This window comes from Gadus chalcogrammus, chromosome 4 (genome assembly GCF_026213295.1).
Source record: "Gadus chalcogrammus isolate NIFS_2021 chromosome 4, NIFS_Gcha_1.0, whole genome shotgun sequence".
In the NCBI taxonomy this organism is placed as follows: domain Eukaryota; kingdom Metazoa; phylum Chordata; class Actinopteri; order Gadiformes; family Gadidae; genus Gadus; species Gadus chalcogrammus.
The window spans coordinates 29954068-29965617 of record NC_079415.1 but is presented as its reverse complement, the minus strand read 5'-3'; the positions used below and the strand labels follow the sequence as shown (position 1 = coordinate 29965617).

General features: G+C 43.3%; 1 protein-coding gene across 1 annotated transcript; it reads left to right on the top strand.

The window, feature by feature from the left end:
• Positions 1 to 14: 14 nt before the first annotated feature.
• Positions 15 to 10775, top strand: LOC130380861 (lysosomal acid phosphatase-like). Its single transcript, XM_056588239.1, is given in 13 exon segments — positions 15 to 285; positions 3252 to 3347; positions 3487 to 3573; positions 3980 to 4040; positions 5983 to 6074; positions 6332 to 6430; positions 6637 to 6726; positions 7903 to 7986; positions 8466 to 8514; positions 8938 to 9030; positions 9454 to 9536; positions 9539 to 9561; positions 10574 to 10775. Coding segments are annotated over 13 exon segments (1137 nt in total). The 5' UTR covers positions 15 to 192; the 3' UTR covers positions 10761 to 10775.
• Positions 10776 to 11550: the final 775 nt, after the last annotated feature.

The following is an 11550-nucleotide window of genomic DNA, read 5'->3' as shown; positions in this document are numbered from 1 at the left end:
TCCTATTGGCTGACGGTGGCCAAGTGACGTGCTCCCTCGTCGCCACCATACTTCCGCCTGTGTGGGTTGAAACGAAACGGCGGACCGAGCTGTGCGCCCAGAAGTACAAACACAGGCTAACTGCTGGTCGTAACGTAAACAAAGGCAATACTACACGGTACTACACAGCGACTGGTCGACCGCACAGCGACCATGTTGCCCGGCGCGGTGCTGGTTCTCCTGGCTCTGGGCTTCTCCGCGGTTGACCAGGCGGCTGCAGAGAGACGGCTGGTCTACGTGACAGTGGTGAGTGCTGCTGGAGACAGACAACAACATCTCACTTCATACATAGGACATGCGCCCGTCTTTCTGTCTGGCTGTATAATGTCTCTTTAATTAGGTTTGATCAATCAATGTACTTGAATACAACCCAGATTTATTGTAAATTATAGTGGATATACCTGTAAAACTAAAACCTGTTGACAGCAATACCATGCATTATTGGTTGCCAGAAATACCATGCATTTTTTTTGTTGTCAGTCCAATGGTACTTCCTATCGGTTTGAAGAGCGGAGAACAGATGACAATGAAGTTAGGAAAAGGGCCCACGGACTATTACACGAATGGAATGAAGTTGTTAAATGTTACAACAACAATGGTACAATTGTAGAACAATTGGCATACAGGCTTAGACTCTTCCAATCGGGTATACTTGCGGTGAACGTTTAAGGCCAACACATTTTTACTCCCAGCTTTGGTAACACAAGACGTCAAGTGGCAGCAAAGAAGAAACAACGTGAAAGATACAGAAGTTCTTGGCTACCATCAGGACAAGCCTTCCCAGTGTTCACTGTTGATTTCACTGCAAACGTGACTCGTATAGGGAGTTAGGTTTCGGGAGCTGACTTGGGTCCTGTGTGATATGATACATAGTGGTTTTCACTGTCCTCTGATTCCTCCGGAAGCAATGGTCCGGCGCATTTAAATACAGCTTGGGCAATTTCTGGCTTTAATTCACCATGTATTCAGTATAATACTAATATTTCGAGAGGATAAAGTTCCAGAAAAGGGAGGTGACAAAGTATCATTCCATCCAGCATCAATGGTCATGTCTCATTAAAATGTATGAATGGTAATTTGGTGGACTCAAAGTAAGTGAAACCAGCCCATGCAGTTTGTAAGCTTAGGTCCACCTTTTAGACTAATAAGCCATGTTAGCGACATAGCAGGTGAAAATATTCCTACATCTATAATTTCAGTCATGTGGAACACATTGGAAAAATTGACAAATATTTCAAACATCTCTGTATTTGTTTTCTGGCCATGGCTTGTTAGATATAATAATAATAATAATAATAATAATAATAATAATAATAATAATAATAATAATTGATCCGTTTTTTATAGTGCTATATATAGCTCATTAATGTGCAATGGGAGTTTCCAGTTCTACCACATTTTGCAGGCAAGGTTGTTTCATGTCTCTTCAAACGGTCCCAAAAGGGACCCATTTGATTATCACCACTGCACACATTTGAACATTTGCATGACGTCTATCATGGATCATGCCAATAAAGGTCTTTTAGCTCCATATTGAGTCTTCAAACTCGGCAAATAAAAGTTATGCTTTGCATAATGGTTCCTTGATATGACCTTACAGCACTATTGATATAGGACTGGGTCATTTAATGGTGATGCCATTGAAAGAAGTAGGGGGGTACAGGCTGTTTGAATGCAGGCCCCTAAGCCGATTGGCTTTCCTTATCTCAGCCATCATTTCACAGACTTCAATCGGGTTACAATGCATGTTTTTAAGATGAACGAATCCTACAAATGTGGGTCAGACTTAAATTTGGTGTCTGTCGTATTGTACTCAAAGATTTGACCAGATACCATATACAATGGGGCCTGGTCTAGTTAGCTGTTGTATTTGATGAGATGATATGATATGCTCGATAGGATTCCACTATTGAAGTATACTTGTGGGACCATCCAGATATTCAAGTTTTCCTCTCTCAATGAATATCAAGTCTGTCTTTGGCTTTGAAGCAAATGATTTTCAAACAAGGGGTGTGGCATTGCATGCTATATCCCCCTTCCCTGCCAGAGCACTGTTAGTTGAAGACACCGGCCTGCCGGATCCTTTCCTCAGACCCCCGATTTAAATTGATAAATATGCTTAACCTTCATCCTGTTATTAATCCTCCTCCCTGCCAAACCTCGTTCTCCGTCACTCCACTAGTCTGGAGGAGTTGATTAAACACTGTATGTGTATATACGCCTTCACCTTGTTCTCATCCTCCTCCCTGCAAGCACTTCCTCTAACCCCATTTTGTTCTTTTTAATTAACGCAATTAATTAACGGAGCAACTGAGCGGTTTGGTATTAACATCAAATGCCCCTTTTGTTTTACAGCTCAACAACAGATCCCGGTCTCTGACCCCCACTTTTAGTTGATTAAATCCCTCCACATCAACTATTGATGTGTAAATGGCCCTTTTCTTGTCTACAATCTTGAATCTGGTTGGAAGTAAGGACAATACATAATCTCCTCTGGGATTTGTCATTTCAAAGTTTTATTTAGTCTATTTAATGTTTCAGAATAGTTTCTCTTTAAATTCTGCAGTCTGTGGGGTTCCTTGTATCATGATGTGAAACTCCCTCCACTGAGCGAGTGGGTGCTGACTGGACTGCATAGGGAGACTGATATTGAGCTCACAAGATCAGGGTGACCATGTCATGAGTCTAGTGTTTAAGTGCAACCTCATTGCGGGTCCTTCAATCGCTGCTTGTTTCCCGAGCCGCCATTGACCTTCGAGCTATCAGTGCTGTCCTAATAATAACCAGGCTAGCTCTCTATGAAATAGGAAAGCTTCATAGAAAGCTAGCCTGGATGTACCAACCTTACCTTGGCCTGTCTTTACAGTCCATGTCACAAGACTGGCCTTGTGCCTATCACTGATTCTCTTCCTAAATCCAGCCGGATGAACGTCGAACACAGCTCATGTCTTTTCCTCAGTTAATGAATTAAACAGTGCACCGGCCACCTTAATGTTTCTTGTCTTGCTGTTATAACATCTATTTCTGCAAAGATGTGTGCTATGGCTGCATCGATTACGGAACGTTTCTTGTTGCGTGGAAAGTGAATTGAATGATAGCCCTGTTGACCATCCATAGTCCTAGGTCGGTAACTGACTGCTAACGCAGCCACCTGTTTCATCTTTTGTCTGTTCACGGTGCAACCCTCCGATCGCTACCTTCCTATTGGTCAGCTGTTTCGCCATGGCGACAGATCACCCGTCAAGGCGTACCCTACGGACCCCTACCAGGAGAGCGCTTGGCCACAAGGCTTTGGCCAACTGTCGCAGGTAAGCTTCAGGAAACAGAGACTTGGGCAAAAGTTTTACGTGGCGACTTTTGACAACCTTGCAACAGGACAACTCCAGGCGGCCAGTGATTTCATTTGGATGGTTCTTGTGTTTGTCTGTCTTGTGTTTCTGTGCTCAGGAGGGCATGAGACAACACTATAACCTGGGCCAGTTCCTCCGGGGGCGATACAAGGGGTTTCTGAACGAAACGTACGACCGTCGAGAGGTGAGCCATGTTACAATACAGGGCTAGCATTGGACATTAAAAAAAAATTCATGGGTGTTTAAAATGTTGTGGAGGTCGTCATGGTTTCTGACGAGTCAAAGTTCTCTCAAGTGAAGTGAAACTAAGCCACAACCGCTGCTGCACGTCAGGACAACATTTTAAACATTAAAAAAAAAGCTTGCCTGTACATCATTCTGACATTTTTTTTATTTTTTACCTTTTAAAAGTACTTCAAATAACCAATGTGTATGATACTGTGCCATACAAATAAATGTGACTTTGACCCTCTCAGTACAGTGGGCCGGGATCCGGGGCCGGGTAGCAGCCATCTCCATAGCTGCTGTATTCCTCGTTCCGTTGATTTGGGGGGATATTCATCCAGTCCTTGCTTCGATTGTGTTTTCAGGTGCACGTACGCAGTACAGACTACGACCGCACCTTGATGAGCGCGGAGGCCAACCTGGCAGGTAGGAGAGCCTTTCCTTCCACAAACACAGCAGTATTAGTACTTGTAGGAGTCGTACTCCTACTCTTAAGTAAACGACTACCACCAGGACTCAAGACTGGGACCATTTAATTGATGCGGATGCAAGGTAATGATTTCCTAGGTCGCTTCAGGGCCAACAAAAATATAGATCCATCGCTCTCTCAGTGCCCCCCCTCCCAAACAAGGCGTTGGTTGGCGGTGTGCCACCATGGTCCACTCCAGCAGCACCATGTCACATGACCAAACAGGGGTGTTGTGAGGGGCAGCAGTTGACCTCATCAATTGCGACCACATCATTGCGAAAAGCCCCCCCCCCGTTACTACCAGTTCTAAATAATGCAAGAGAGCGAGCATTAGAATCGTTTTTATAGTGATTCATTCTCGATTATTCACGTGTGGCAGCTCTGGATTAATTTGGCAGCACTTATAAGGGCGGGAGATGGTGAACATATCCTCAAAAACCTTGATTCTTTATGCACATTTTGCTGATTCAGTCCTGAGGTGAGGGGAAGGGTTATATACGTGTTTGGTGTACTGACAAGTGTATATTATGTGGGCAGGTAAAAAAGGGAAGTTGGTTGCGATAAGTTTTCAGAAATGAACCTAACCGGAACTCACGAGGGCAACCGCACACTTTTGCCATGATACCCCATATCATGGCAGAATGAGGAAGCCGGACTCTGTTTCGAGTATGTGCCAATGTTTGCGCCAAAAGCAATCGGCAAAGGGTTGTGACTGTGGACTCGTACACGGGGTCCATTCTTTTAGTGTTATTCAAATACATGGACTGGGTTATGAGTTTTACTTAAAACCGAAAAGTTAAAGCTAAATGGTTTTATCAAATGCGTTGTTAGTAGCACATAAAAGTAAAAAAATTGACAACTCTTCAAATAACTACTTTAAAGAAATACTAAAATGGATAAGCATGATCTCTGGTGAACAATTGGCGGTTTCTATTCTGATTGGTTGAAATTGGTTCCAGGTTGCCCAGCAACACCTCCTCACCCTCACACAAACAGCAAGACAAATTGCTTGAACTTTTAGTTTTTGTGTGATTTGGCCTTAAACCAGGGGGGCAGTTACTGCAACCGACAAAAAAAGCCCACACAAGCATTCTCCATTAAACCAGGGAAACCTCCCCTGTCCACTGAATTGAATCTCCCCAACATCTGATAGACCTATTTATATCTTCCTGTAGGGCTGCAAGATTATGGAGAAAATCATAATCTAGATTATTTTGGTCATTATTGAAATCACGATTATTCAAACGATTATTTTGGAGTTTGAAAACATGATGTATTTATTCAGCATGTCTCCCAAAAACACTATCTAACTGAGAATTTTGAAATATCGCCTTAAAAAAATACACAAAATGGTCAAAAAGAAAATATTAAAATCTAAAATAAGGTACAGATATGTATCCAGTTGTTCTTCTGCACTTTCTATAAAAAATCTAAAATAATGTACAGATATGTATCCAGTTGTTCTTCTGCACTTTCTATAAAACATTTAATAAAAAAAACAAAAACTTGATTATATTAGTTTTGTGATCGTTTGATGCTAAAATCGAAATCAAGATCGAAATTCGATTAATCGCCCAGCCCTGTCTTCCCGTGGGTCAAAGTCGTGGTTCAGGCTATGGCCGTCTCTAATCGCTGCAACCAGATTAGAGGGCGGGATGTAGGCTGAATGTTTGATTGACGTTACCTGGTGACCTTAAAAAGCCAATAACGGGTAACTCGTGCAGTAGCCTGGTTTAACTCATAGGGGGTAATTTGAGCAATTCTTCCATATTTACATCGTATCCTACATTTAGAAAATGTGCATGTTATTTAGGATTTGGACGAGGATCAATCCATGGCACAAATAGGTTATCCAACTCATGACTTGATCATTAATCATTATTCGGTTTCCCCCCACAGCTCTCTACCCCCCCAGCGGTCAACAGATCTTCAACCTGGACCTGAAGTGGCAGCCGATACCGGTACACACTGTGCCCCAGGACCAAGAGACTGTAGGTGCCTGCCTGGTGGATGGGTGGTTTTGGGCGGTGGGCTCTGTTACAATGCAATACCTCTGTCTCTAAGACACACAAACCAAATGGGTGTGTCCGTTTCCTATCCATCTGTAGTCCGTCTCTCTGTCATTTATTTTCTATGTCTTGGTTCTCATTGATTGCATTTTTCTCTCTTGTATGTTGTCGTTTGTTTGGTTGTGTTTACCAGCGGAAATAAAGTGTATTTATCTGAGCCTCTACCCCTTTGTGTGTAGCTGCTCTCCTTCCCGACGGATAATTGCCCACGCTACAAGCAGCTGATGGCCGAGACGGAGAAAAGCCCGGAGTTCGTCAACATGACCACCAAGTACTCGGTAACCCTCCCTTGAACCCCCGCGCTCACAGGCTCTGAAGGCCCGAGCACACGGCCTGCCGCGCCTGCGCAGACACAAAAACAATTTGTTTGCCTATCTCACCTTACAAAAGCTGTATGAGTTGAGTGAAGACAATGTAGCCCCACTACAAAGGTGTTTGTGCCCTGCGCACCGTTTTAACAATGGGATGGTGTTTCTGTTTTCAGGACTTTATGGAAATGGTGCATAACAAGACGGGTCAGCTCAGCACCAGCGTGGAGACGGTGTGGAGCGTCTACGACACGCTCTTCTGCGAGGTGAGAACACACACTCGCACTAGTAGACAAACGAGAACACAAACAGACAAATGCGCGCATTCATGGACACACGCACACACACAAGGGCCGTGCACGTGCTCTCACATGCAAATGCAAAGGAGTGTTACTGCAAAAATACCCTGAGGTCGGAAACCCAGACGAGCTTATCACCTGTACCGGAGACGATCTCTGTGTCTCACTGTAGACCAGACGAAAAAAAGGACGGATCCTCTTTTCTTTTCTTTGAATGTATGTCAATCATGCTTTGTTTCAAAGCAACCACAGACAACGAGTGCTGTGTGAAAGTACAGACGATATCTAAAAAAAATAAAAGGTTGCATGCAAGTTAACCTTTTGAGATTAAAGTAAGATTGATTATGAACTGGAGTGGTTGTGTGGTGTCCCATGACGAATTTAACGCCCCAGAAAGCAGAAGTGCGAACCTCTGAAGGCTTGTGTTTATAGAACCACTTTTCTGTTGTATTTATATTTTTTATTTTATTTTAAGATCTCGCTAAAATCCATTACGATACAAATAATGGATAATTAACAGCCAATGAAAAATGTATACGGTGGGAAAATGCTAGGGATTAGAAAAGAGATGGCATCCTTAAAGTTACCTTTGGACCAACAACATGATATCCTTTAAGATGATGGAACATTTAAATCTCATGTCAAATGTCAAAGGACATAGCCTGACAAGATAGGTTCCTGCGCTTGACAACATAACATCCCTAAGGCCACATCTTTTGCAGAACATTTTTTTAATGAGATCAGCAAAGCGATTTAACGATGATATACGTTTCAAGAACGAGAACTGAAATTGCACTGACAGAGAGGTGGACTCTGCAGAGTAATGATGTGGGGGTTGGATGAGAGAGTGTGTGTGTGTGTGTGTGTGTGTGTGTGTGTGTGTGTGTGTGTGTGTGTGTGTGCTTTAGCTCTTTAAACACTTCACCAGCCACACCAAAGAGCAACCTTGTGAACACACGATGGATAGCAGTTGGAGGGACGAGTCTGTGTCCAGGCCCTAAGTCGTACTATCGATGAGGCTTTTTACAAGAAGGCACTAAAACGGACCGATTGGCTTTGTTCCAATATTTGAGATAAAAGATAAAAGCCAAATGAACGCATTAGATTGACGTTGACAATTGTGTGTTCTGTGTGCATGTATAGTCGCGCCACAACCTCACCGCTCCAGTGTGGGTGACAGAAGACGTCATGGACAAGCTGAAGATACTGAAGGACTTTGCATTCCAGGTTTGTGCAGAAGGGTGACCCCATCGCCTTGTAATATCACCTGTGGTTGGCTAGTAACCAGGAGGTGAAACTAGGCCTGGGAGGTGCAAGATTGGGGGATGGAATAGCACAGTTTTGAATTGTATACTTTGAAGTGTTAACTTTAAATTAAATATTAATTGGACAGTTAAAGCTTAAGATCATTGGACATCCTGAGATTAAACATGAGCGAGCCTCAATGTGACCAGCCGTACCCCCATGTAATATCCAACGGCCCCTCGTAAAATTGTCGACAATAGCTTTGCAGCTGTAGTTGTGTGTAACAAGTTAAGAATGTTGTGGGGTCTTAAATTAAATGAAATTAAAAGTTTTACCACTCGCGACTAGTCAATAGTTTCAAACCACATGATGGTTTGACGGTGACATTAAAATGGATGGGGGGGGGGAAATGTAAAGGGGACACATGTCGACATTGTGTTAATGAACCTTTTCACACACAGATCATGTTTGACATCTACAAGCACCAGGAGAAGTGCAGGCTGCAGGGAGGTGAGTTTGTTTTTGTTTGTGTGTGTGGCTGCTAATACGGATCTCTAAATGAGTCGTGTACATATATGATAATTCACATGAGCCAAGGACTGTGAAAAAGTATTTGCTTAGTTGTTGCTGTGACTAGCTTATAGCTTTAAATAGGTTTGTTGAGAAAGAAGAACAATTCCCGATACCGTGACTGTCGCTGCTCTGAGCTGGTTATGGAGTGTTTGCTCACGTCGCCCCCTTGTGGCTGAATTACACAACAACAGAAAAACGTTATAGAAAATCTGCAAGGATTCATGAATTGTTTAACGACCGACATGGCCACTGGAAATGACTCCTCTTACTACTTTGACTCACTGTCGCCGTGATACGCAAAGATTAGTTTCCCCAACAGTTGATCAAATTGTCGAATTTGATTTTTATTTTATGATTCAGGTGTGTTGCTGGGGGAAATAGTGAAGAACCTTTCCAAGAGGGCTGAGCCGAACTCCAACGAGCCGCTGAAGATGATGATGCTCTCAGCGGTGAGCTAACTGCCATGCTATGACCTCATCGGTCCTGAAGAGGGCAGCATACTTGTTGTGGAAAATAAATTCGGCAAACTTTTCGGCAATTCTCTCTGCTGATGACAGCAATGCAGACATTGTGTTGGATAAGTCTGAAAATCAAGGCAGGCATGAATTGTGATTTCCCTATCGCCGTAGAGACCGCTGATCAATACTCAGGGAGGATCGGCCATTGACAATCCTGTGGTGGGATTTTGACAAAGCAAAAGTAAACCAAACTAACTTTGTGTGTGTGTGTGTGTGTGTGTGTGTGTCGCTGTGTCGCTGCCGGGGCACCGTGGTGTGGTGGTGTGTGTGTGTGTCCCCCTGTGTGTGTGTGTGTGTGCTCCGCGATGTGAGCCGTGTGTTGTCGATGCTGTGTACACGTGTGTGCACACCAGCCAAGACACCCCTACGGTGGTGGCGTCGCAGGTCTAGCATGAGTGTGTTCAACGGCATCCAGCCCCATACGCCTCCTGTCACATGATCGTGAGCTCTACCGAGAGGACAACGGGTGAGACGTCAACACACACACACACACACACACACACACACACACACACTGGTGAAAGCAGTCACTGTAGCGTGTATGACCGCACATGACCTCGTCCAGGCAACAATGCCGTGTTTCTAATATGCAATTTGCCAACTTAGACAAGTCCTGTTCTGTTTAAATAATTATGGCCCATAGACTAATGATAGAGACGACATAAGCGCCCTTCAATCAGGTATTATTATTTTTTTTAAGTCTGCAACAGTTTCCACTAATATTGAAAGTAAGTTTATTGTGGCTTACACACTCTATGTGGGTCTCACCCCCACCGGAGCGCAACTGGCCACGCTGTTTTCCCCCTGCTTTTTTACTGTGGTAGAGCTAGCGGGAAACACTTCTAGACAGCTCGGTTCATTGCAGGGTTAATTGTGTTTTAGTGAGGCTATTGATTAGGGCAGGCTCCTTTTTTGTAATTCGCATCTTGTGTAGCAATATGGACCAAACGATGGCTCTATAGAGAGTGAGTACTGCTGCCCGACCGTCTCCTGGGCTGGTATTACATCGCTAGACACTAGGCACTCCGACCGGGGATCACGTCTTTAGTTCCCAGCCTCGGATCGCTGTGATGCGAATATCAGATGGATATCCATCATCTTTCTAACTTAATGTATATATTTAAAACTATATAAACTGCTATTGAGATGTGTGATTGTTTTGATCCACCATCACAGCAGCAGTATGCTGCTTTAAATGTAACTTTCAGTTTTGATGCCTGGACGTTCCGACATTTAAACATGGAATATAGAGCCTCGGAGGCGGGACTAAAGTATTCTTCAGAGGTCTATTGCCCAATATCCCGAGATAGCAAACCAATCAAATTTCGCCATCTTAGGAGGTTCACGTGTAGCATATACTCATTAGCTATATATCAAAATTAAAAAAATCGGTTTTGATTTAATTTTTTTAATTTGGTATATTTCCATCATCTTTTCACCGTCCCATCTTGTGTCTTCATCTCCCTTCCCTCTTCCAGATCCATGTCAGTCTCCATGTTCTACCGCAACGACAGCAGCCTGCCCGAGCCGTACCCGGTGGCCCTGCCCGGGTGTTCTCAGGACTGCCCCCTGGAGGACTACATCAGAATCACAGGCCCCTTCATACCGGATGACTTGGAGAAGGAGTGCCAGGTGCCCTCGGCGTTCAATGACAAAGGTTTGTGACAAACGCCAAAAACAACAAAGGACTGGAAAAATGGCTTGTTTTGCAAAAGCAGCAAAAATCGTTCAGAAACTTTAATATCTTGTGTCGTTGCACCCACGTTTCGGCATCTTGGCGCCTTGCTAATTATTATAAATATCTTTTTATAATTAAGTCTGTTCTTATTTGGGTAAGTGAATTGGGCGGACTATTTCATAAACAAATGTAATCAACACATAAAATAAATAAATATTCAGGTGGGCTGCCTTAGGGAAGTTTAAAATGATACAGCAGTGAGAAGTCGTACTGTACACACCAGACAAAACAAAAAGACAAAGCCCAATATTCAGGTGACATGAAACATGATCATGGCTCAGGCACACATGGGCGACCTAGTTTGTGTGTGTGTGTGTGTGTGTGTGTGTGTGTGTGTGTGTGTGTGTGGTGTGTGTGTGTGTGTGTGTGTGTGTGTGTGTGTGTGTGTGTGTGTGTGTGTGTGTGTGTGTGTGTGTGAGAGAGAGATGCTGTTTTCCCTTACAATGTATTGTATTGTATCTCATTTACAATCTTGGGGCACTGAAATATTATTCAGACGCAAGCCTCCGTGTCAGATAAATCCTTTCCTCCTCTGGCTATGTTCACACCTATTATGTTTCTGAAAATGTTTCCCCACCATTTGAAAAGATTAAATCAAATCCTTGATGTCATGATGTAACCGTTTTTTTATATATATATTTCACATGTTATGAATAAATCAAAACATAATAATACACAGAATACGAAAAGGTAATAAAAAAATCAATCCGTTTTGAA